The following is a 26,956-nucleotide window of genomic DNA, read 5'->3' as shown; positions in this document are numbered from 1 at the left end:
CATTGCCAAGCTCACTCTATTGGAAGGCCTCGGTTGCTTATTACATGGATCCTTCCACAGCATAGCAGGTTTTCCCCAGAGACTGTGATCCAAGAATGGATGAAGAAGAGCAAGTATCCAAGACAGAAGACATTTAAAAAAAAATAACCTAATCTTGGAAATGACATCTTATTACTTCTGCCATAGCCTATTCATTAGAAGCCAATAAATCCAGTCAACACTCAAAGGAAGGGGATTATATAAGGGCATAAATACCAGGAAGTGGGTACCAGCGGAGCGGGGGTAGTTGAGGCTTCCCACCACAACCCGAGATTAATTACTTTTTTTCTTGTGCTAACTTGAACTGTTTTGTTATGTAAAACCAAGTAAATCATCTTTAGTGTAATAGAATTGCGAAAGTCTTAGCAAGAGTTTGGGGTTTTGTAATGATAAGGGTAAGAGACAGACTAATACAAATAAATAATATGTTATACAAGAATAAAATATTAGAAAGTCAGTATTGATCATCTTGACAATATTGGGCACCAGTTCAGATTTGCATTTTGGTCATTGTATTTACTACATACATGAACTGGTGCAAGTTCTAAACCAATTTAAGTCCTAGTTCCCTCACCTATAAAAGAGTACCTTGCTCAGAGGATTGTTGAATGTGCATCAGTCAGGGTCCCAGTAGGGGATAGATGGCCCACCTGAGTCAGGTGACTGAGAAGACTTTCATAAAGGAAAAGTTCACAGAGGTGTGGGCAGGGTGAAGGAAAAGAACAAGCATGGTGAAACAGAACAGTTACCACTCTGGGCCTGAAGGGAATGGGGGAGAAATCTGTAGCTATAGGAGATGGCCTCTGGCTAGGGTTGTCTATGCAGGGACACAGACAACATTTTGTGACAGGGCACAGAAGGAATAATACCCTCACCTCATTTTTCTCCCTCTCACCCCTCTGCTGCCACTGACTTGTATATATAAGTTGAACCCATCTAGAAGTTAAAAGCCAAGCGAGCCTAAAGATGTAATCCAGAGCAGTCAGCCTCCCAGGACACAGAGAGGGGCACAGAACAGGGTGAAGATGCATACAGAATGGCTCTGAGGGACAAATGGGAATTATTCAGCATAGCACATAAGGTACTTAACATCAATTTTGTCAAAGAGTAAATACCCAGTTAATGTTAACTAGTATTATAATTATTATTGTCTTCTAATGGGATATATATATATATATATATATATATATATATATATATATATATATATATATATATATATATTTAGAGAGAGAGAGAGAGAGAGAGAGAGAGCGAGCGAGAGAGAAGTTGGGTGAGAATGTGTGTGGGAAGGGTAGAGAGACTTTAAAGAAACTTCATCTTTCTACCCACACAAGGTCTGTCTATCCCACCATCAGGAAATTTAGGCAGAGTGGAGTTTATTGAATTGCTTAGCATCACTTACTTAGGCCAAGCAAGGAGAAAAATCTCAGTCATTGCAATAGTCTATCCACTAGGACATTAAGAGGAATTCTCCTCTTCATTTCCTAGTCATTTTGGAATGACATCACTAACAACTCTTCAGCTCCACCTTTGAGAGTCAGTCTTGCTAGGCATGGCATGTTGCTCCAGCAAAGCTCTTCTATTCTACGTTCCTCCCACCCAGCTGTCTGCCTCTCTCAGATCAAATAGCTGTGAAAGGTGCCACTCCCACATAATTCAGAGCCGAGTATTCTGGGGTTTCCTGAGCAGCAGGTTAGCAACCAGCAACAGATGGAGAAGCTGTGTAATATTGAGTAGAGGTTGCGAGTAGAGGTAGGCAATGAGGCAAGTAGCCAAGTGGGCAGTCTGGGAGATGAGGGCCAAAAAGCAGAGAGAGCTCTTGATGCTAAAATGGAAAGATTTCTACAAACTCGCAGATTTCACAGTTTCTCATTCCCCTTCTCCCCTTTTAACCCATAGCCCATCTTCAAATTCAGCAAACCTCATTTACCCAATTTTCTTGGGTTGTAATGTGCCACCTTTGCCCCCAAGGCTGATTGTCCCTCTAAGGCTGAACTTCAACAACTCTATTGTGTTTTTAAGGAAGAAATCAACATGGTGCAGATGGTATTTCAAACATATTTGTTTCTGTGTCATCTGCTCTGAACATAAATATCAATTCAGTAACTTCACTGTTGTAAGTGATAAGTTGAAACATCATCAGTTGTTTTTTAGTTAAATGACAGTAACAAAATGAAAATCACCATTAAAAAGGCTATATTTGCATATTTTTATGCTGTCAAAGAACATGGCACTAATGTAGCATAAGGAGAATTCTTAAACAGAAACATTACAGTTTTCAAAATCTACAGATCAAAAAATAAATGCTGAAATTTCATTTATAAAAAGAAACGGAACAGTTATTCTACTGGCAGAATAATAAAAGCACTTTCTAGTGATATTTTTAATAGCATATTAATTCAAAATTGTAATTTTGAGGAGTGATTTCATCTACATAAACACTAAATGCATTCTGAATGCTTGGTATTATCATAATGACTAGAAATTTAATTAATAATGCCAAGATAGTTAAAATCTGATGTAACCTTCTCAAATCTTTTGTATCTACATGAATTATTTCTTCCTATTGAACTCTCATCTTGAACTTCATTTGTTGTTTTAATTTTTCAAAGATCTGAACAATTCTATTTTGAGAGTGTTTCACTTTTGAAAATTACCTTCAAAAGGCATTTATAGTAATTTTGGACCCACTAAACATTTTAACAGCTCTAGGTCCTGATTAGTCAGTCAAACACACGTACAAACATACATATAATCATAATGTTGCCAGTAATTGTCTTGCTACACTGCTATATTTTACTGTATTTTACAACCAAGATGGCACAACTAAATAGTTACTATTTCAATCTTGAATGAATAGAGCGGGAAGGATGTCTTTCCAATCTAAGTTATAATATCTGAGCAAAATTTCATAAAATTAAGATATCTATAACTTGAGGGAAAAGGTTTCTAATCTCATCCTGAAGAAGTGTTTAAAAGTACTACAAAAGGTTTTGGTTAAGAAATTCCTTAGAGAGAGTTCTTCATTTCTTTTCTTCTCTTTCAAATATTCATCAGGATGGTTAGCAAATCTAATCCTGCTGATGGTAGTGCCTTTAATGAGACACAAAGCAGCAGGCAGTCTTGTTTCAACAAGTATGTACTATTTCATAGACTCAAAGTCAAACTTAGAATTTGATTGTCTGATGTATGAGTAACTAGGGTAACTCACAGAGAGTGGGCATTCCCCCCACCCCCAAAATGTAACACCATCCATAACCTTTAACAATATGCTTTGCTCCACCATCTCATCACTTGTCAAGTTTCTGCTATTATTGTACAGGGCCTCAGATTTCTTTGTTTCCTAGACTATATCACACCTTAAAAAATGATCAGGACATGCAACTGATTCTGAAACACAGCATAAAACAAGGCAGATTGTGCTTCACCCAGGATTTGCCTTCATTGCCAAAATACCCTGCTGCCCAAATAACAGTGTGGTGTAGTCCTTGGCCACAATAGCTATGGTCATCACAGTGCCCAGATGAGATTTTTCAAAGGCCGTGCAAAACAATCACTTTCCCAAAGCTGGTATTTGTGCTCTCAGACTTGGATCCTCATCACCCCTTCCCCTAGGTTGCTCAAAACTCAAATTTCAAGAATGGTACCAAGAATGGAACAAATGAGGAAATGCTAAACCACAAGTTTTACAATCAATTGGAAATTATTTATTCTGAAATTTTCATTGTTATTTAACTAGAAAACTGTAGTGAGATTATATATATATATATATTTTAAAGGAACCAGTGTGCATTATTTATAGATAGCTTGGCTTCATAGATCTTGCCATTAGTTTTTAGATCAGGTCTCTACTCAGAGATTAAAAGTGTATTGCTAACATTTTGCCTTGGTGCCCATGTACTTAGTGTGGAGGTCCTTGCAGCTGGTAAATCCCTTTATAGTTATCTAAGGCTGTCCTTGCACTGAATTTGTAGCTCCTCATATAGTTCTGTCCCCATAGCCTCTTCTTGGAATAGTTCATTGGACCCAGGACAGATCTGAATGGACCCAATTCAGATAACAAATACAGCACAATTAAATCTCACTGGACCTCCAGTTTACTTTTCTTATACCAAGGAAGAAAAGAATAATCAAATTTTAATAATAAATGTACAAACACATAATAGTAATGTATGCAATTAAGAACAGTTTAATTTCCTGTAAGATTTATCGATTTTTCTCTTTAACACATTTTGGGTCTGACAGATTCAATGCCTTCTAGCTACTAATCATTTTTATTAACCATTACCTAAGCAGGTTCTTTTTATTTGAAATTTTAAAACAGGTAGGGGTTGCAATATAGATCCTTACAATTAGGTCATTTAAAATGGGTTTTCCTTTCTTCACTCTCAGCTCTTCTATATGACAAAGCTTGGCATGTGAAATCCAAAAGTACCTGCTTTCCTCACCAGAGAGGGCTCTCTGTTTGCCTTTGCTGGTGGTAATTTATTCTGAATACATCTCTTTCATTTATGGCTGACCTCATGGAAAGCAGGGTTCATTTTACAGTTTCTACCTCAGCAGCTTTGGAAGTACTGTTCTTCGGTAGCTAACATTTTTCTTTTGTACTTGCATCTCAGCACATGAATGGCTAATGATAGAATCAGAACCCGTGTCTTGAATAAATGAAATCAGACTAGGTGTCCCTTGTTCCTTTATTCTTGCCTAGTGTTTGAGTTTTATCCTACATATCGGTTCTCCTTTTGGCCATTCTGACCTCTGCCATGCAGAGCCACTTAAAAAGTTTTCCAACTTTGAGAAAAGGTCAGAAATAAGTGATATTAATAAGAAGTAAAACAAGGGTATGTTTCCATCCTGACTATTCAGAATGTGTATGTCTGCTATCTGAATATTTCAATAGTGACTTAGCCTTTACTCATTTTTCTAAATGAGCTTTATGATACAGCTGTATTTGGCAGTCAAGGTACCCACAATGCATTGTGCCCCTTATGCTGCTTTGTACTAGGTATTGAAGGGACAGAATGAGAAATAAGGGAAATAGAACAGCTTTTACAAATGAAGCTTAGAGTTCAAGTGCCTTTTAGAAGCAACAAATCATTTTTAATCTGAAGACTCCTAGTTAAATAGGTTGGGAGATAAAATGCACCCCATAAGTGTCAGATGCACATGAGTTAAAAAGCCTGTTGGGTTGCAAAAAGCATTTAATGCTCCTAAACCTTTCTGAAAGTGGATGCCCTTGAAAGCTCTCGCTGCAATGAGTTAAAGATCTCAGCTAGAGGGTAACTGACATGTTATAATGACTATAATTTATAGCACACAAGCTCCATACTACCTTTTGCCCCACCAGGGTGCTGCCTGGAAGCTAGTATGGCTTATGGAGGGTTGGAAGAAAGAAAGAGGAAAGGAAAAGACACTCCAAGGCCCTTTTTAGCAGCCTCTGCACTGTCAGCTTAGACTTTGGGGGCCTTTTTCAGAGACTAGTAACTTTCAAACCAAACATGTCTTGTACAACTTCTGCTGATTTATGTCATTATAGCAGTTATGTCCCTGACTAATATAGCCAGTTATTCCAGATAGATTCATAAAATCTCAGAGGTGACTTTAATTTCATTCATTCATTCATTCATTCATTCATTCAAAAAGTGTTAATTAAGCACCTACAATGTTCTAAGAACTATTCTAAGCACTGGGGTCACATAAACGAGACAGGCTTCTTGATCTCGTAAAGCTTAACATTCCTTGAGGTAGATGAGCCAGACATAGAAAAGAGACAGAGAAACAAGTATACATTTGAACAAGATAATGTCTCATATATTACTCGTATATTATAACAAGATAATATCTCATATATTACTTATCTGAAATTATCTTGTTAAACTCTTTCTCCTGGCATCTATACTTTAGATAAAAAAGCTATGTGGACAGCTAAGTTCATTAAAATTGAGAGAATGAGGAGGAAGAGAGAAAGAAAAGAAAAGTAGGGAACTAGAAACAGCATTCTTATGATATATATGTTGAAACAAGTGTTCTGATATAGTTCATAAATTGTCTCTGAGGATACCTTCCATAGCAAAATTTCAAAAATAATTTCCGCAATGGCAGCATTATCAGAACAAGTATTTGTCTGGCCAATAGGTGACCTTGAAAGACTTCTAGCATGCTAGTATAAGACAAAAAGTAATAGAAAAGGCGTGATATAGTGGAGCAGAATAGATTTTGGTTTGATCTGGGTTTAAATTTTGACTGTGGCTCATCCTAGCTCTGTGACTTTAAGTTATTTACAACTTTACAAGTTACTTTACAGTTATTACATCATAAAACTGTTATAATAATAACATGTCTCAGAGCCCTATTGTAAGAAATAAGTGAAATAGTATTCATACCTGGCCCAAAACAACACCTCTCCTATAAAAGATGAGTTAGAAATCAATATGTATGGATTTTATTTTTATCTTTATTTATAAATTGTAATTTTGTGTACATTATACAATCACAATCAATCAACCATGATATCAATTCTTAAAATCTTCAGACGTAGCTAGAAAGAAAAATCAGTCTTTTAAGGACAGTTTCATTCCCTTACTATCAGGTTAAACAGAAGGTTTTGTCTTAAATGGAAGGGGTTTTGACTTTGTGTATTCAAGATCAAGTCTGGCATAGTGTTCCTTTGAGTATGGCCACTATTCAAGTTATAGCTTTCGAGTCTTTTTGATACTGTGAAACAACAACTCAATGAAGGATCAAAGGGTAGAAAATCCAAGGCTGATCACAGCATCAGGCACAATGGGAAGCAGCTAGTGCCAGGGAGATGATAACTCAGGAGAACAGGAAGACCTTGATTTCAAAGAAGGAAAAAAAAAAAAAATCAACAATTTAATCTCTCCAATGTCTCAGATCCTGACAGAAAAATTTGCAGCAATGAAAAGAAAGAAGCAAAACACAGGTGACTGGACCAATGTCCCCCCAAACTACCAGGTAACTGCATATTGCTTCCAGCCTTTCCAAAGATGTCTTTGAAAATCTCCCCACAGATGCCCTCCTGGATTCAAGGACTTGAAAAAGGTCCTTTCACTTTAGGGTTTGTTATTGAATAGATAGGCAGAGATTATGAAGTAAAATAATTCTGTATCGTATACCATGTACTTCCACATATTAAATGCAATTTTTGGTTAATGATTTTTTCATGAAAGTTCTTAGGGTGATATACATACTAGTTTATTAGGCATCATGTTGAAAGGTTTTGCTAAAGAAATTAACTCAGGCCCTGAGTTGGGAATATGTTCTTTATTTTTATATTTTCTGAAAATAAGATCCAATTTGCTTAATTTCCATTTACAGTCCTTTCTTTGTAAATGCAATCTGCTCTGAATATAAGATCTTGCTCTTCTGTGAATTTTCCCAGGCGTTCACTGGTTATTTTGTCTCTTTTTTTCCCCTCCAAAGCCTTTTCTTATGGCATCTGGCTCTTCCATGTACTAAGTGAAAAAAGGGTTGAAAATGTGGCAAAAATGAAATTTCCATCTTTTATGGTTAGCCAGTGCGGTGAGCATTCGGTCTCCTTGAGATATTTTTGTGCAGCTTTTCAGAGAAGCATTTTCATGTCCCCACTGAAACTGATAACGATGAAACTTCAATCCCTGTTGCCTTCAATCATTTATTTATTGTGCCAGCTCAATGACTTTTCTTCAGCTCCGTTTTTCTGGCATCAGGTCTGGCAGAGGCTGGGGGAAAAAAGCTTTTGGTATGGGTTACAGTGAACTTCACTTTTAATTCCCTGTTAATGTGGAATCTGAAGTCTCATTCAGAGAAAAATTGTGTTCATGTTTGTGGCAAAAAGGAATGCAGAAAAGTGACAGATGCAAGAAGAGAGAAGAGGCAGCCTTTAATCATTTTGTTGTCAAAGCGGCTTTGGATCGCCCTTTGAAGAAAGCATTTTCCTTGCTGCTTTTGGAAAACTAGAGACTCATTCTCTTGCCCTTTGCAGATTCCTTACCCAGACAGTTAAACTCAGCAGTGTATGCAAAACTTCTGAACCTGAGATCTTTGCTACAAAGCACTCTGCTTTATACACTCACATTTCAGAACTGGATCCCTTTGCTCTAACTAGAGAAAGACTCTCGTGATTCGGTGTACATGTAATCCTGATAAAAGAGAAGAAAGTATGTGGTAAAATCCAGTGACTGAAAACTTGTTTTTGTTTGGGATTGGGCCAGTTATATTTTATAGGGAGGCTAAGTGTTAAAGCATATAATATTTACAAAGTAAAAGCCCTTTCTTCCTTAATCCCTGTGTGACTGTAATTAAGGAGGAGAGTTAATTTTATGTAAATCATGCATTACTGTAATTGGGTGCAAGTGAACATTCATGTACATCTTATTTAAAGGAGAAATATAATGTTATTATGTAAATGCTGGAACAGTGAAGTCTCAGCTCTCTGGGGGGACGTCAGCATCGTCACTGGTTGTTTACAAGACTTGGGTCCGTGAGCTTGATTACAAATCACCAGCTCAGATCATGCTGTCCTGTCAAAAACTGAGCCACATGCCTTTGGAAAGTTTGAGAGGTGGAACACTGGGGCTTTCATTCTCATTTCTTTCTTAACCTCCACTTATAGAGCAGTCATTTTTCTCTTCCTACTCATCTTTTCAAACCTAAACAATACTTTCTGATGGTTTGCTCTGCTTGGCAGTTCTGACCCATATTTCCCCAGGCAGACCACAGATGGATTTGTCTTTTGCAAGCAAGGCCTAGTCTGTTTCCTTTTTTTAGCGTGTCTTTTCTAATGCTGCTTAGGGCTGCTTTAAGATCCCAGGATTTTGTTTTCCAAGTGTAGCCAGATTAGATGCTATCCAGCAGCCTGCTTTTATGATTGCCACCTCACCTCCACAGCCTGAGAGGGAGGGCTAGCCTCTGATTGGAGAGGACGAGCTGTTCCTTTATTCTCTACCTAAGGAGCAGATCTAGTGCTGTAGGACAAGGTTGTCCTGCAGAATATAAAGAATCTAATCTGCATATCTTGAGGTCAAGTATTGGGAGGAAGAAAATATGCACATGACAAAATTTTTATTTTAAACACATTTCCCTCTTCACCCGGAGGCCTGAACAGTCATTTTTGGAGTTGTGTCTTGGCCTCATTCTGCCCAGCTTGCCAAACCAGCTTCTTGCCAACCAACCCTGTACACATGGCAGGTTGGCCTTCTGAGACTTGAGGGCAAGAGGCCTTCCCAGGGTGCCACCTTTCTGCTCCCTGTTTTCTTGCTGCCATTCCATATTCCTGCCATTCTGCTTAAATGCTTCTTCTTGAAGGACTGTTTGAAATAACTATTCCTTAAATTTCTTTTTCCATAAATTGCCCTCCTCCTCCCAATCCAATTATTTGCTCTCTTCATCCCTCTCACCTCCCCAAGACCTCTGATTTCTCCCTCTTACTCTTTTTTGCTCCCTTTCTTCTCTCCCCATCTCCCATATTGTCATTTCTTGCTCTGAGGTGTCTTACTTGAAATGCCATTGGTCCAAAGGTTATGAATGTGAACAGATGAAGTAACTTCCAGCTAATAATTTTTTTTTCCAAGTAAGAAGTAAGGCAGTGTGTTCCCTAGTGGCCATAGTGTTTTTACTTCATCTTTGTTCTTGTAAAGAGACTCCTTGAAGCAACGTATCATAAAGCCTGTTAGAAAAAAAGATTGTATTTACTGGACTAGTTCGTCCCATAAGGTTCAATGCCCTTTTGTAGTAGCCAATGTTAAAGAGAAAACCACTGGCCCAAGATGGCATCATTGTGCTAAAGCCCATGATACCAAACCTAGATTTAATACCTGACCTAATTGGTATTTCAGCTTCTCCCAGAAACATAATTTTAATTAACCAGTCTGGAATTTTATGGTCAACACCAATGAGGTAATCTGTCACATAGTTCCCTCTCCATCTCCCATAGAAAGAAGAGACAATCTGCATGATAAAAACCCCTGAATTTCTCCCCTTACACCTAAAAAAAAAAAAAAAAATCCTGATCTAAAAATAATCCCTTCTTTGATTTTGTTAATAGCTTTCCTTTTTCCTATAAAAACCTTTCATTTTGTATAGCCCCCTCAGAACACCCTTCTAGCTGCTAGATGAGATGCTGCCCGATTTATGAATCGCTTAATAAAGCAATTAGATCTTCAAACTTACTCAGTTGAATTTTGTTCTTCAACACAAACTTCAGCTCAGGTGATGGGTAGCAGCTATTTGTGCATTCCTTTATTTAAGTAATATAATATTCTTATATTATTTTTAATTATTCAATTTTATGTTGTGTTCAAGTTTGAAAGTGGTTTAAGTACTTTTTAATATAGTCAAGTGATACATCTTGAATAAAAGTAAAAATAAGTACATCTCTTAATGTCATTGCTATTGTTATTTAATGTGACACTAGTTGTACTAACTCCTTGTTCTGAACTAAATCAAATGCCTCCATTAATGTCAATGAATGGCTTTTTACTCATGCCATGTAAGGCAGGGAAGGAGAGTACTAGTTTGAGAAACAAGTCAACTCAGATGAGCACCGTGCAAATGTTGTAGGAATGGCAGCATTGGCACAAGTACATTGTGGGCATGTGATGATTAAATGGCCGAACCCTTTTCTAGTCCAGGCTTCAGAGAGAGGCCTCCACAGAGTAAAAAGAGAAACAAAACATCTTCATGGTGATTGGAGGGTAAAGCTGTTTTAGCATTCTGAGATCTAGATAGATATCAGTTAGGCACAGGGACAATTTAAGGAGAAACTCTGTTGATGATGTCCCCATGCTATATGGGTAAATTTGAGGTATTTGCAGACTGCAAGACTGAGAATACCTTGTAAGTGGTATAAAAGCTCTGAGACCAGAAGGGCCCCTGCAAGTAGTATGGGAAATGGTGGGAAATTGGTGATATGGGGGAATGAAAGATAAAGATGCAAACGGGTAATTTAGAGATCCTCAGTTTAACTCTTTGAAGGCTTCACTGATTCCTGACTGAGAGGGATTGAAACTTACATAAGAACCACACTGTATGTGTGTGCATTTTGATAAATTATGCTTAAATGACTATGAAACTTTTTAGCTTGTTCTTTAGGGAGAATTCAGTTTATCAAAATGTATTTTATTGCCTTATAAAAACCTCAATATATATTTTACAAAAATTATCTGAAAGGGTACACGCAAATAACCATGATGTTTGTCTTTTGGTGGTGGGATTATTTTATGTTTCTGGCTTGTCTATATTTTCTAATTCTACTAGTTAAAAGTGTTATTTATGTAATATATTTATTAATAATTTGATGTATTATGGTGACGATTTGGGACATCACTCTGTGCTTTGTTCTCATAGCTAGACTCATAAAAACTTTGTTTTCAAGGCCTATTTCTGTGGGGGAGAGTTAAGCTGTATTGTGGCAGAGAAAGGCTGTAACAGAGGATGGAGGCATCATGAGGTAAAGGAAAAAGGTGGTTAGGATCTTGAGAAGATGAGGAAGTCCAGTAAGGGGAGCCGCCTCCAGAGAGGAAGGGCACAGAGCTTCCTCAAAATGCACCTTGCAGAATGGGTCGACTATGTAGAGCCTATGAGCTGCTGCCTTAGGAGATCACTGTGCCTAAGCTTCCTGTGGGAGGAGTGCCTCTGATGGATCAGGAAGACTGGCAGGTTTAGCAACAGCAGTACGATCACTAGGAGTGGAGGACCAGGACTTGCTCCTCTCCCCTCTTCCCTTGTCTCTCTCTCCTCCATAATACCTGATTTTAGACATCTCATTAACTTTGAGTTAGGTTCTTGTGTTTGATTAAATTTGGTTTGGAAAAATAAAGGAAAGCATTTTTTTTCACTTCTTACCTGATGCAAGAGAAATAATGCAAATTAATTAAAAAGTTAGAAGTAAAAATATCTGAGTTAAAAAGACTCATTTAGTGTCACTGGAGATAGATATTAACCAAGACCACATTTCCAGAGCAGTTGAACCAGTAAAGTATATTTCTGTCCAAAGTGAGGCTGGAAAAGAGCCTTAAAGTGAGGCTGGGTAGGCTGCACCTCATCCATACCTTCCTGATGTTGGTTTCAAAGGTCCATACTCATTTGTTTATTTATGGACTGGTTATAAAAACGAATAGTATAATATGGATGCTCATATAAAGATATCAATTAATTCAATAAAAAGGTTTTTGTTATTGACATCAAAACAATCTTTTTATATTATATAACTAATTAATCAGATGATTAATTATATAAGTGAAGCATTTACGATAATTGAGGAACAGTAAGAGTTGGTGCAGGTGCTATATGACTTTGGAAAAGGGAAGTAGCTTCTGAAGATAAACATTAGTAGAGAGTCTAACATGACTTTGAGATAATCTTCGTCATATTTCCATAGTCTGTACTGGCTTTTCCTCAAGGATTCATGAACGTAAAGAATTTGGCTCTGCAAAGCCACTGCAATATTGACTCAGTCATCCTGTGCCTAGAAACACACAAGAGGTTTAAGGGTATATGCTTTATCAGGATAGATCTCTTTTAAAATGAAAGAATGATCCTTCCTCTTGTTCAGATATGATACCAATGCACCTATTTGAAAAAAAAAATTAGAAGAGCTGTATTATTTCTTAACTCTATATTGCCATGTTTTTCCAGAACCAGCTCTCTCGTCTCTAAAGGTATGAGAAGCACTCCTTTGAATAAGCATGATTGATGGGTCCTTCTGACTCTGACCATATGATTCCCACTATGCTTTATTTAACTGATGAAATATGCCTTATTCTTATTTACTTTTATAATAAATATATATTATATCCCTAAAAATAATTTCCATATATTAAAAGATTGTTCTGTGCATGCCATTGCTCTAAGCACAACATGGATTGTCTTGTTTATTCCTCATAATAGCCATAGTCCATGTGTGAAGATATTTTTCTCTCCATTTTAAATACGAGGCATAAAGAAATTAGACAACTTGCCCAAGGTTAAATAGTAAAGTGGAGCTTAGACTGGACCCATTTCTATTATGCTTCAGAGGCCAAGTTTTAAATGCTACACTCTCCTTGGAGAGACTTAATCTCCAGTAACCTCCCAGTCACCTTGAATCACTTCATTCTATTTTTAATTCTTTGACTAGAACTTAGAACTTTCTAGTTTCGCTGTTCTTGTTATTGTTTATTGTTTGATTAATCTTCACCTCCACCTCCTCTGCTAGAATGTAAACCTGAGAGCAGAGACTTGTTATCTGCTTCATTTTAACATAATAGCACCTGGAATAGTGTCTGATATGGTGTAGGTACCCCAAAAAATGTTTGTTGAAATAAATGGAAACAACTGGCAGGCAGTAATTTCCTGCCTTCTCTTTGCTCCCAGGCCAAGGAAAAGACAGATTTGCATGAACAATTAAGAAATAACATGAGAAGTACCCTAACAGAATTAGGAAGACTGCCAAGGGAGTCACGGAGGTTTCACTGTTAAGCTGTTATCTGCTCTAGGTATTGTGGAAAGAAGGGTGTGAAGAAAGCATGAGGAGTGAATAAAATCTCAGAAGCAAGAAGTCAGAGTTTGGATGGAGAACGATGAAGTCAATTGGTATATCTCACTGTGAAGTGACACATCTACCCAGCCTGGAGATTTCCCCTATAGGGTCCCCAAGCACTCCGAACTGACCGTTATCATAGCCTTTATTATATATTTTATAATCGTTTATTTACCTCTCAGTCTGTGAGATCTTTGATGCAAGGAACCAGGATGGTCTGATAGCAAGTTCCTTTCAGGCCCGGACTCTGCTTTGTTTCTCTCTGTCTTCTCATAGCTTAGTTTGGTGTTGGTAATTGGTTGCCCTCGATACATACATAATATATAATAAATCAATGGTTGAATAAATAAATGAATGAGTGAATGACATGGCTTAACAGTAGTTTATTTAGAAAGAGTTTTGAATTTAAGGTGAGAACAAGTAACAAAAATAGTGAATGGGGTCTTAGGTAGCAATAATAGAAGTATAGTGCTTGGTTTTTAAATATCTAAAATCTTGGAATTACAGAGATAAAAGTGATGAGGAAATTGAGACTTGAGATGTGAAAGGACTTGGTCATGATTCCACAGTGAATCTGTAGTCAAGTAGGACTTGAATTTAGAGATCATGGTTCTCAGTGTAATCTACTTTCTCAAAGTTCAACTATATTCTGTGCTGGTCAGACCACAAGTGTGGTAGACTGTGCAATTCTGAGATCTACACTTAAATATTTTGACTAAGTAGAGTTTTTCTGAAGAAGGATGATACAGATACTAGGGGGATATGGAAACTATATCAAATAAAGATCAGATAAGGACATTATGTTTCATCTGGAGAAGAAACACTTGCAAAAGGGCCATGGGTGAGTGGAAAAATATGATATCCATCCTAATATTTTAAAATACATAACTCATTATTCCTTTGCTCCAGAGAGGAAAAATTGTTGCCATGGGTAGAAAACATAGAGAAGTAAATTTCATCTCAATATGAGAAAAAAAGGTCTCAAAATTAGTATTGTTCAAGAATGAAATTCCAAATTATAAGACACATGCAAATAGAGGCTGGGCAATTATCTGTCAGGACTTAATTGTGAGTTTCTTTATAGTAGAAATTATGTTTTATTTGTATTTCTCTAGGACCATGAATAGTGCCTAGCACATAGAATATGCTCACTTAAGATTTGTTATTGCATCTTTTAAAAGGGATTCTTTCATGAAGTGGGTAAGCATGTGTTGCATTATTAACTCCAAGGACTTTTTCAACACTTGGGTTTGTAATTCTTCAATAAAAATTCATGCAAAATAATGTATCAATATTTAACAAAGCAAGTGATTTCATACTTACAAGTAAAAGTCAGTAAAATTGTTGTTACTTTTTAAGCTTTACTAAGCTCTGTGATGTTGCATTTTTGGGCTTCGTTTAGAAGGAAGGGTTTACTTGCCATAACTTTTATCTTACAAAGGAGATCAGGGCTAGTTACATTTCTGCACCTGTTAACCAAACTAAAATTCCAGGCAGAAGTTTAAATGGAATTTGTTTTATACGAGAGGCATAGGGCTGATTTATGGAAACACCTGAGTGATGGTTATGCCAATAGATTCACACTTTTTTATGTGATGACTAAGCTAGAAAACCAAGTTTTTCATAGAATGCTAAATCCTATTTAGTCACTTTTTGTTTTAGCAAATATCTTAAATATCACTTTAAAAACCTTACTTTTCACTGAATATTATATATTCAGAATGTGTTGATTTGACACGAGTGTCATTCTTTTTAGCCATGTAGAGGTTATTTGAAGGAGACAAAGAGAGCTGTATTTGGATTTATTATATTAGCCACAGAAAGCTATGAAAAACTAAATGATAAAAGGCAATTATTTGATTTGTTATTTTCATTTTATTCTTTGAGAATTTTCACAGTTAAATTTTTTCCAAATGAAGTGGTCCTACCTATTTGTATGATCAAAAATTCATCAACTTCTCACTAAGCTCTTTCTGATGCTATGGGATTCATTATCTTTCTTACCTTATTATATAAATATGCTTAAAATGTTTCTGTTTTATAAAATATTATCTTTATCTTAGTTCCATTTCAAACAATGGTGCTGTATTAGTCATAAAGCTATTCATGAGTATTTGGTTGTGATTTTAACTTCTCTTAAAAGAACTATATACTATAAATATAGCAAGGTGCTTCTGAGAATTCATGATTTTTGGATTTCACATTTAATAATATTATTACATTTTCCCCTCAGTTGTTGATTCCATTCACCTAAATGGAATAGATTTTGTGGTCTGTGTATTCCTAATATGTAACTTGTTCAGGACGCTTCGGATACGTGTGCTTAACTGGGAGATTCTAAGATGCTTCCAAATAAAAACCAATATCTTCTTTTCCTCTCCTGGATGAGTTATAAAACACATTCCATTCCCTTCTTCTTTGATTTAATTTATATGCCAGAGATTTTTCTGCTCTGGGGATGAAAATAGAGGACCAAGGAAGAAAGTTGATGAAATAGAGATGATTTGAAGGTCTGAAATATTTTATTCTCACTCGATATAAATTATTTTTTCTCTTTTTCAATAACCATCATTTCCCTTGATCTTGGCATCACTCAAAACCTAGACACTGAGTCCTATATAAACTAATGCTCTGTCTCAAGATGTGGAGAAAGATGAAATATTGGTACCTGTACAGATTGTACTAGCTTGATTATATTTACAGTTATGAGATATCGCAAATTTAAGAATGCCAATTCTTTCTCATCACTGAGTATTTATTATATATAACAAATACATGGGAAAGAAAAAACTATATTGTGTGATATAAATAGTTTATTTACATTACAGAAAAAACATCAAGACAATGTATACTATTTCAAATATATCCATACATAATCAAATATAGCTGTAGTACATGTTTTCATTGGTGTAGATTACCACAAATGCAAGGCAACATGTGTAGATCTCTTTTCTTATTCTTTTGTCTATAATACTGTATGTGTAGTCCAAGCTTTCGGTAGTCCGGCCACTGTGCAACATGCTCCCTTTAGATTAACCTCGTGGACGCTCTTGTTGTGTTGTCTGAACTGTAGTGCCCTGTATTTTGCTTCTGTCTGTGAATTCTGTTGCTTCTGGGGCATTTCCTAGAAGGTTGGAAAGTTTACAGATCTTAGTCTACTGCTGTTAGCTAAAGTTTGGTCCTACAATCACAGAGAAAAGCCGTAGATTAAGCAAGTTAGTAAAATATTTCAGAAGAAAGAATTTATTATTAGTACTAGCCGTGTTGCAGTCATCCTTAAACGTCTGTTGAGGAAAACTGAAGAACAGAGGTGGCAGCTTGAAGAGCAATACATTTACCTAGTCTTCAATTGCTTACTCATTAAAGTACAAAGAATGACTAAGCATAATGCAATCAAGCAAGTCATGAGTCCATCTAATCTCACTTTAAAGGTCTTTAACTATTTTATATTTTAAATGTCTTAAGGATGAATGATATATTGACATTTCAATGCTACAAGTTTAAATTCCATCAAACCAGAGAATGAGCCAGATGTTAATATCTGATATGTAATGAAATAGGTATTATTTTGGTTCAGCCAAATATCATTTTTGTACATTAATAGTATAAGCTAAACACATAAATTGGTACCAATTATTTCACGTCTATAAATAGCTAATAGTTAAATTATCTGAAAAGCTCTGATCTGGTATCTTTACCTCTGTAATAAAAGAATGTTTGCACGATGCGAATAAGAACAACAACATAAAGTTCATAAAAATCTTATAAGTTGTGGGGTATTAGAGAATATATGAATAAAATATATATTATATATATATATATTAGAAAAATAGCATATATATATTAGACATTAGAAAAAAAATGGGGTAAGGAGAAAAGAAAGAAGGGAGAGGTGATGAAGAGATTAAAACTGAAGAGTATGAGAGGACTTCTGTTTGGTTTAATTTTGTAAATCTTTTAGTAACTGAATATTCTGAAATAGGTCTTGCCAGACATGTGTGGCCAGGTCGCCAGGAAGGGCAGGCTTATGGCTTAGTGGGAAAGTCTAGTTTTGGGGCATAATGTTTTCAAGTAAGTGAAATTAATCCACACTGGCAGCAGTGTGGTTTATTAACTAATAGGACACCTAGAAAGATTTTAGAAGGCTCGGATGTCCTAGGACAGATTTATAAATGCATTACAATAATGTTAATTAGCTCATGTGCTAGTTCTCTTTCTCAAAAGTAAATAGAAGATAAGTTCTGTTTTAACGTGGACGATAATGACCATATGCTTTGAAAAAATGGCTTGTTCTAATTTGGAGCTCAGTATAGGCTGCCTTATGCATCACAATGTACAATATCATGACCAGCCAAGGAGCAGTTTGAGCAGTGGTTAAGTAAACAGTCTCTGACATTAGGCAGCCTTCCATTTCAGCTCTTATTGCTCAGCTGTATACACTCAGCAATTTGTTAATTTATACCTCAGAGTCCCCATCTTAAAAATGGGATAATTGTTCCTTCTTTATAATGTTATTAAATGTATATGTGTGTGCATATGTGTATGTATACGCATACATGATATATACAGACACATAATATATACACAAACAATTTCGGGTGAGGTTAAGGATTCTATGTATTCTAGTTGTTTTATTTACGTATGGGAATAGAACTATGATTAATTACAGACTTGAAAACATCTGCTAAAGTATTTAAAGTTTTGCATTTTTGTCAGTACATGAAGTAGCAAATCTAACTGTTATGAAATTAGATCTACTAAATATGAATTTTATTATTCATGTGCTGATATTGCTTAGATATTAGAAGGCTAAAGACCCTCAGAGTAATATGATGCAGTTTCCTGTGTTTTAAATTCTTTTCTATCTTTTCTTTTACACTCAGTGATTTTGGTTACTTGAGTCATCTTTATGTTCCCCAGAATCTATTTTAATGTAATCCATTGACTCACTTGGCATCTAAACGTGCGAGTCGGGTTGATGAACTCAACTTGGCTTAGAGCACCGCAAAGCTCCAAGTCAATGATCTTCCCTTAAGCCTTTAGGCCAGGCAAGGATTTGTGAACCATATTTTGTCTTTTTCAAGAGCAAATGCCACACTTGTTCTCAAAGAAGATGGTACAATACTGAGACTGAAATGTATTATGGCCTTTCTTTTCTGAAGATATGATATTTTCTTTTACTTTTTTCTTACTTACTTTTTTTTTTTCTTCTTTGAAAATAATTTTTTGGGAAACATTCTGATTTACTGTAGAGCTGAACAGAGAAAATTCTAAATGCCTTGTGAATTTGGCAAAAACTTTGAAAACTTCCTTAGAAATTTTTTCTCAAGGAGAGTGAAATTAGAGCAGAAAGAAGTATTTTCAATAATGTTTCTGGTTAGATAGGACAAAAATAATGCATTTAATTCAGAATCTAATTCTTGGTCACCACAAATTTCCACACTAATGTCAGTTCCTGGCCCCACTCCTTTACCCTAAGTGCAGTGTCAGACATCACTAAATAATTATGGTTTTCTTTCCTGTTGAAACTGGATGAGATTTCTGTATCTCTCTCTCAACCTAGCTCCCTGAGAAACAATTACCATTTGATTATTCTAGGGGGTTGATATAAAAGTTTATTTTGATATTTGCTGCATGTTCCCATATAGCAAAGATTTTCATGTACTATAACATAACTTTTCTCCTATTGTTTTAAATTTTGTAATAAAATGTATTTGTTTTTTATCAAATATATTAAAAACGATTATATCTGAGAATTATACTTGGAAATATAAGTGCCAATAATGACAGCCATAATGTAATGCTCTTCTAGGTCTTGTATAAAATCTATTCTGATCTCATTTGGCATACTGATCTAGGTAAGTAAGGAAACACTGGTAATATAAAATGTATGTTAATAGTTTGAATAAAGACTGACATTTTATAGTTAAAAGAGAGGAGCATATTTAAACAAAGATTGGCATTACACATTAAAGGGAGGGAAAGACCTTTGCTTAGAAAATAAATAATCCTCATCATAATGCAAAAATAAGGAAAATAATTTGTACTCCTTAGCATGAAAATCAATCACCTTTCCATTTGGCTATTCAAATGCTATTATGATGAAGAAATAGGACTCCAGAGAACTCATGGTTGCAGAGTCCATGAAGGGATTTGTAATTAGAGTGATCTGATTAAGATGAGGAGGAACAACATATCCCTTTACTTGGGTGGCCATCGAGTACAGTTACTGACCTTGTGATGCACAGGACCACTACACAGATGACAGCAATCTGAATCGTTCCAATCACAGCTGCGATTAAGACGTACTGAAATCGTACAGGGCCGGGAACAACATATAGTACACTGTAGTCCTTTTTTTCACAGTGTTGTCCAGTATAACCAGCATCACACCTGGAAGAAATTATAGTGTCCAGTTACCTGAAGCTGCTGAATTCATTTTTATAGTTGGCCTATAAGCATGTCTTCATTGTAAAAATAGGGCTTTTTGTTTCCCTTTTTTTTTTAAAAAAATGCTACTTGTAGATAGGAATTCTCAACTACTTGTTGTTCATTCTATATTTTGTTCAGGTGAGCTTTACATTTTACTTAATTTGTCATTTCATCAACCAAAGTCAGTATGATTACTTGAAAAACGGTTTCTTTATGATAACATGGGTATAAAAAAACAAGGCTATTTATTTATTTAGTTTTGGATAAAGCGTTTTCTATGCTACTGTTAGAGTACATGTTGAAAATGTTAGGGCCAGAGGTACAAGAGTTAATTTCTTTAATTTACTAGTCATAAAGTTGACCGCTTATGTTAGAGAGTTAAATTTCACTAGAAAAAAATATAATTATGATGTAGGTGATGTAGTTCTGCAAAGCCTGTGTGCTATTCATCTGAGAATGAATGCTGCCTCTCACTTAACCCTCATCAGAAAGCTCAGGTAGACAATCTCTATGTTAAAATGACATCTGAAAATGCCATGAGAAAACAGTTCACATAAAAACAATAAGAATAGATATTGACTTGTCATTGACTTTGTGCCACTATTTTAGTACTTCACTTTGAGTTTCTTCTAGCTACATCCTGGGATCTTTCCTGTCTGCATCAGAAGGGTTTCATAATGACAACTCTGCTGAGGATGACGAGTCAGCAGGAGCAACCTCTCAGTTATGTTCATTGTGCTTGGCTTCACTGGAAGGCAGGTGCTAGTGTATTCACTGAAGGAAAACATGAAAGGAAGACAGTTCTAGTTCTTGAGGAGAGAGGGATGAAGGAGGAGGAGAGAGAGGGGAAGAGAGAGATGAGAAGAAAGAGAGAGTGGAACTCCTTTCACTGTATAGCAATACACAACCGATTTCATCATATGTCACTTGTATATTCCCTTAATAAAAATACATTTTTTTCTTCACTTTGGTTTTACCATCTCTGAAATAATTATGTTGTATTCATGAATATTCAACAGATATGCATATTTATTAACTAAATCCAGATAAGCAATTTTTTTGTGTCTCAACTGAGTTTGAATCTGTTGAAGTATAGCTAATAATCTTACTATACAAGGTTTGTGGATAGCAGATCGACAGAAAAGAACGTATGCCTAACGAAACAAAGATGGATGATATTTATTATAAGACATAAAAGACTTTGGAAAATACGACCTCTCCAAAGCAACTATGTCATGTTATGTACAGTAAGGCCTCATCCACTCATTTGGTGAGAAATATTTATTAAGCACCTACAAGTGTGGTTCTATGTCTGTGGAGAAGAATCGTGAATAAAACAGAGGAGGCTGAGTCTTTAAGGAGCCTGTAATGCCCAAAGCATAATTTAAAATTCTACTAGAAGAGTATATATAATGATGTGTTACATAGTACTTGGGTGTGTAAGCACACACATTTTGTGGTGTCCTAGTGGGTGCGTGTGTGCATGTGTATGTAGGAGAGTCAGAGAAAAGTTTAGCTGTTGATCACCCATTCAGGCCGAATGCCATCCAATTCTCTGTAAACATCCAGAATTTGGTTTCCACATTTTTAGTTTATACATTTTAAGAGGTAAAGAGTGAAAGCATTACCTGCAAGATGGCTCCTGCATATTGATAGAATGTTCGCACTTCCCGTGCATGCAGAAGCCATTGTAATGTTCTGGGCAAGGTATGTGGTGTTCTCTGGCACTTTCTTCTAATTTGTTAGCATTCTCTGTGAATACAGACAAAGCAAGCATCCCTGTAAATACCTTCTTAGCCCAGTAAGATCAACCAGTACTTTAAGAAGCAAAGCTACAGTAGGCAAAAATATTTTAAAGGGCAGGCACTAAAAGGCCATGCTTCAGAAGAAAAAAAGAGAAAGAATTGAAAGACAGACATCTTTACAATTGTGTTTAGAGATGAAACTGCAAAATTACCCAGTGCTTTTCATGCTTTTATGTAATTTCCTACATCTTTAACAGCCAATAATGTGTCTATGAGTTGTCAGACAGCTTTAATTTTTCTTGTGTAGAGACTGTACATTGATCATAAAATAAATCAGGAAGAAATGTCCTATTTTTGAACTTCAAAGCCCAGCATAATGTCCCTAAAAGTAAATCGCTGCAATATCTTGATACTTTCTCAATGTGGGAGCTTAAAATTTAAAATATGGCTGCATTGAATTGTTAAACAGACGTTTTCCAAAACCAAATGCAAATTTCAACAAATGTATTCTTTCAGGCTTTTTTCATCTACTGTGAACATGAATTTTACTAGCACCCATACATTTTCTTATTGCCAAAATAAAGCTATTGAAAGAGCAAATGTTATTTCAGAATCACTTATGTAGATACTAACACGGTACATACCGAATTTTCTGTAAGTATATCTTAATGCATATTTGGCCTCTGTTAACAATGTTATGTGAAATTTAAACTTATGATAAAGAAAAAAACTTGTGTTTTCCTTTGTTATTAACAAGGTGTATTTGTTTTCTTGTGTTTCTATAAGAAATGGAAATATTTTTCTGAACTTTGTTAGTCCAAATACTTTTGCTTCCATATATGTAATGTCATCTTTAAGCAGTCTTTTGATTCTTTACATGTTAATTTTATAATGTAAAGTTTTGCCTATGTGAGTCCCTTCTGTAATCTGGGATCTGATATACTATGAATTTTTGCCCAAACAATGAAAAATATAACTTTCTTGATGTTGATTTAAAGGTACTCTTCAACACCACAGCAACTGGTCAGCAATAATAAAAGATTGAAAATGAATTACTATTTTCATGAAATTTATTGTTTCCTATTATTTACACATAGGGGTATAGTTTTTTTATTGTAGTGTATTCCTTATCATTTTTACTGACAGTTATGAATGATGAGTATATTCATCCAGAGAAAAAAATGTACCTTCAATGTTAGTAAAATAGACAAACGTATTATTTAAGTTTAAGCAGATCTGTAAAATATACAGTTTAAGATCTAGGTGTCATCTGCAAAACATTTCAGTTTAAAATAAATTGTTAAATATATTAAGTGCTTTCCTGTGTAGGGATATTTACATATATGGTTGTGATGGGTAAGATTTCAAATTACATACCCAAATTAATAAAGGACTTACAATAAGTATGCTGGAGAGACTGGAGATGGCATTTAAATCATTTGTTTGTTCTATATCTGCATCTCTTTACCTATATAGGTGATCTTTTGTTTGCACTATACTATTTCTACTTTGATCATTGCCATTAAACTGAATGAGCCACTTCCACGGAAGGACTAAGCATATACAGAATTTTGGTTTCTCTCATTCTTCCAAGCTACTTTGCAATTTCCTGTCATGGTGTTTTTGGTAGTAAATTGCACCTTCGGTAAGCAAACACCAAAACTGAACTGGATAGCATTGAGTGAAATATCCTATATCGGGATACGTGGCCAAAACAGAAGCAGGGCAACCATGGTATTTAGAAGCATCTTGAGATGGCTGTGGTTATTATGAATCTATAAGGAAGACTGGGCTCATTGTGTGCCATGACCAGGGGGGCTACAAGCTAGAGTGGTCAGACTGTGCACCTACCGTTGAAAGGCGACTTTAGCAGTGGGGTTTGCTGGCCCCACTGCTGGTGTAATGAACCAGCACTGATTTTCACTCCTATTTTTAGATCTTTCCCCCATAACAAACTTTCAACTTTTCTATTTAGTGTTTGTTAGTAATCCTTCAGTGCTTCTGCACACCTGCATTCAGGGTAATGTTCTGTAACTTCCCTGCGTTTCAGTGATATACTGAGATTTCAGTCACAGCATTTTTTATTAGGGTGATTTTTCTTTCTGTCAGTTGCAAAAGATGAACAAAAATTTTCTTAACTCAAAATTCTTTTTTTAGGCTCTTTATTTTTAACTCTGTCTCTCGTCCCATACTGTTTGTTTATGGTTTTGTACCATATTCACAATTATGAACTAAAGACCAAGAAATAAGAGCTTGTTTACGTGTTCAAATAAGAGCTTCTTGCCTTAGTGTTGTAAAAGCTGAATATTTTCACAAAGTTCATTATTCAGACAGGGTGATCACGTGGGAGGGGAATAGTTTCCATTATAAAATTTGCTAATTAGTTTATACCATTCTTTATGAGCTTGGAGTGCTCGATTTGTGGGATACTGTCAAATAAGAAAGTAGAGAGATTGAAAATAAATGAGTAGAAGAAATAATCCCTGGGCAAGAAAATGAGGAATCATCAATATATGTCAACAAATTTATAGTCAATCCAACCAAGTAAACCAGTTGATTGAAAACCTGAATATATAACCACTTCTAGTAATGCAATAGACATATTTTAGAAATGAAATTTAAGTATGTTAAGAAAAGTAGAGATATAGAAATATAATATCCCAACCAAATATGTGTATGGACCATAGTGAGTATTTGTAATCCTGATGTTTTATACATAGCTATTCATGCAATAATAATTAATTTAAAGATTTCAAATTATATAAATATGATACTTTGTAAGTCTGTATATTCCCTTCAGTGGCTGGTGATTTAGACATCAATTTATCTGTTCTCCCTTTAAAAGGAGGTTAATGTAAGGGTTACGCTCTTTCTTCTAAGAGAGATAGTGACAATGGTAAACTCTTCATGCCTTTGTTTAAAGTCCTTGACTTGTTCCCTGTTTAAATGTTTACAAATAGTTTGTTCTAAAAGAGATCTTGACCTTTTTAAGAAACAATTTCTGGTATAATCTGAGTTACTTGCAACAGAGCTAATAGGGCTGCATACGCATTGCTAATCAATACTCTAGTCAAGAATTACAGAAGCAGGGTGCTCTAGAGTATAACTACATATATTGTTTCTATCCTGGTGCAGGGAAAGGGACAAAGGAAACAACAGAGAGAGGAAATGGTGATAAGCGTTATTATGGGTAAGTGGGCAGAAAAGGGGCAGAGCCAGGCATAGTAGTTTAGATACTTAAATCAATACAGCCCAGGGTGGGTTGTGTGTGTGTTTACCATTACCCCTGCTTTTTTCTCCCCCCAAAGCTGGAAATGAGATATTCAGAGAATTAATTTATGAAAACAACACGTTATGAATTAAAGTAGAATTATGACTGTAAAATTGGACTAAACCTATTCACATGTCTGAAGGAAGAATGTTTCCCTTTGGACAAAGGTATGGCTAGGCAAAAGAAGTTTCTGAAAGTCAAGTTATATATTCAAGTGTCCCCCAGGGTGGTGTACCCTGAGAAGCCAACTTGAACTGGCAAACCCAGAGTCTCAGGTGCAGAGATGGATGCACCAGACTATCAGTATCTGATGGTCTTAAGTATTCGCTCAGTCTAACTATTTCTTTTGTTCTGATGCTCTGCTCTCTAAATAGTCTTAAAATAATTTGACATCTATGTAGCCTACAAATTGGGAATGGCTTTGGCAGTACCATCCGAATATCTCATCCATTTGACAGTTATATATTTTGTTTGAGTGAGTTAAGCGGTTCTGAATTTCTGTGCATTTTTTTTGCGGAGTGGATTCACAAGTCAAATTCTTCAGCACACTCAGTTCTAAAGTTTTGTTAAAATCAAATTTCTGCACCTATAGGCTAGAGGACTGGACTCTATCCATGGTGCCTTGCCATCTTGGAGACCTTTTGGGTGCTAGTTAGATGATATTTCTCTATTTATATCCCTAATTTGCTTTATTCCAGCCTTTCTTTTGAATATACACAGATCTCTTATGTCACTGATTCTGCAGAAAGGGCCTGAGTCTGTGTCAAGATTTCAGAGTAACTTGGAAAGATCCTAAACTAGAGGTAACATCAAGGATTTAGTGGATGTTTAAGGGAAGCAGATTCCTACTGTACATTTTTAAGTGACTAGAGTTGTTCAGTAGGGGAATGAATTGTATAGTGGATTAGTGAGTTTCTGGTGGAGTTGAAAAGGATCTGTGTCACTATTTTTCAGGAATGTTGTAGAGTGTTACTGTGTGGTAGGTAGATTGGATTATTTCAGACCTCTGGGTTCTTTGAACTCTAAAGGTAATATTTATTTTTACTGTTAATACTTATTTATAATAAATTACTAATAAATATTTGCTAATGTCTATTGAAAATATTATCTTTATATTCTGGGAAGAAGAGGTGGAGAAATAGAAATGTTATTTAGATACAGCAAACAAAGGAAATCACTTTGCCTCAATTAGGAGGGCATTTTACTTTCCAAATGGTATAAAATATCTTAAATATTGACTATGTCTATAATTCAGACATTCTAGCATAAAGTGATCTTTACTATGTATTGTCTTCCTTGTGGGGAACAATATGTTTGTGGATCTAAATTCAATTTTAGCATCATGCTTTAACATTACAAATTATCTTGACAAGTGCATGCATATGAGTAGTACAGTTTGGTTTATTATCTTTTCAATTATCTTTTCCTGTGGGGCACACAAAATATGCCACATTTTTTGAACAAACTAAAATTTTCCATTTTGAATATATTTATGTAATGTTTTTATTTTTTATGTTTAATAACAGTACAAGAAAACTCCAGCACTGAAATATTTGTATACATGCATGCCTGTTGTGATTACTTGATTTTACCCTTCTATTTACTGTCATATCTCCAAAGCAATTTGAAATAATTTTCTTTAACCAGCTAGAAAAAGAAAAATTAACTTTTTTTACATTATATTTATATTGTGCCTTAGACAGAAACAAATTCTGAATTTAGAAGTAAAGTCACAATCGTCCCTATTGTTGATTAGAGTTGGTTTCAAAGAAGATATATAATTCTTATGATTTCCTCTCTTTATCTTACCAGGTATAAACATACGAGGTGGCAGTAAAATCTCATATCTAGCTTGAATTGCAATCGAAGTTTTTTAAAGACCGGAAAAGCATTCCTATTGAACGGGTTCTGAATGTAACGTTATATAAGTTCTTGCGAGTTAACAAA

At 35.4% G+C, this 26,956-nt stretch overlaps 1 protein-coding gene and 1 long non-coding RNA gene across 2 annotated transcripts in view; both read right to left on the bottom strand.

Moving 5' to 3' along the window:
• Nucleotides 1-6,478: 6,478 nt before the first annotated feature.
• Nucleotides 6,479-9,709, bottom strand: LOC111737787. Its single transcript, XR_002779568.1, has 2 exons — nt 9,539-9,709; nt 6,479-7,763 (listed from the first exon to the last, which is right to left on the bottom strand). It is a non-coding gene; the product is annotated as an uncharacterized LOC111737787 (long non-coding RNA).
• A 6,355-nt stretch (nt 9,710-16,064) lies between these two features.
• TMEFF2 (transmembrane protein with EGF like and two follistatin like domains 2) overlaps nt 16,065-26,956 on the bottom strand; it is a 218,205-nt gene continuing 207,313 nt past the window's right edge. Inside the window, exons 8-10 of the mRNA XM_011355848.2 lie at nt 21,622-21,745; nt 19,796-19,954; nt 16,065-16,685 (exon numbers count right to left, since the gene is read on the bottom strand). Coding sequence (XP_011354150.1) covers nt 16,589-16,685; nt 19,796-19,954; nt 21,622-21,745 — 380 coding nt within the window. The 3' untranslated portion in view covers nt 16,065-16,588. The remainder of the gene's footprint in view (nt 16,686-19,795; nt 19,955-21,621; nt 21,746-26,956) is intronic.

The sequence above is a fragment of the Pteropus vampyrus genome, unplaced genomic scaffold, assembly GCF_000151845.1.
Source record: "Pteropus vampyrus isolate Shadow unplaced genomic scaffold, Pvam_2.0 Scaffold2, whole genome shotgun sequence".
In the NCBI taxonomy this organism is placed as follows: domain Eukaryota; kingdom Metazoa; phylum Chordata; class Mammalia; order Chiroptera; family Pteropodidae; genus Pteropus; species Pteropus vampyrus.
This window is presented reverse-complemented; position numbering and strand designations above follow the sequence as displayed.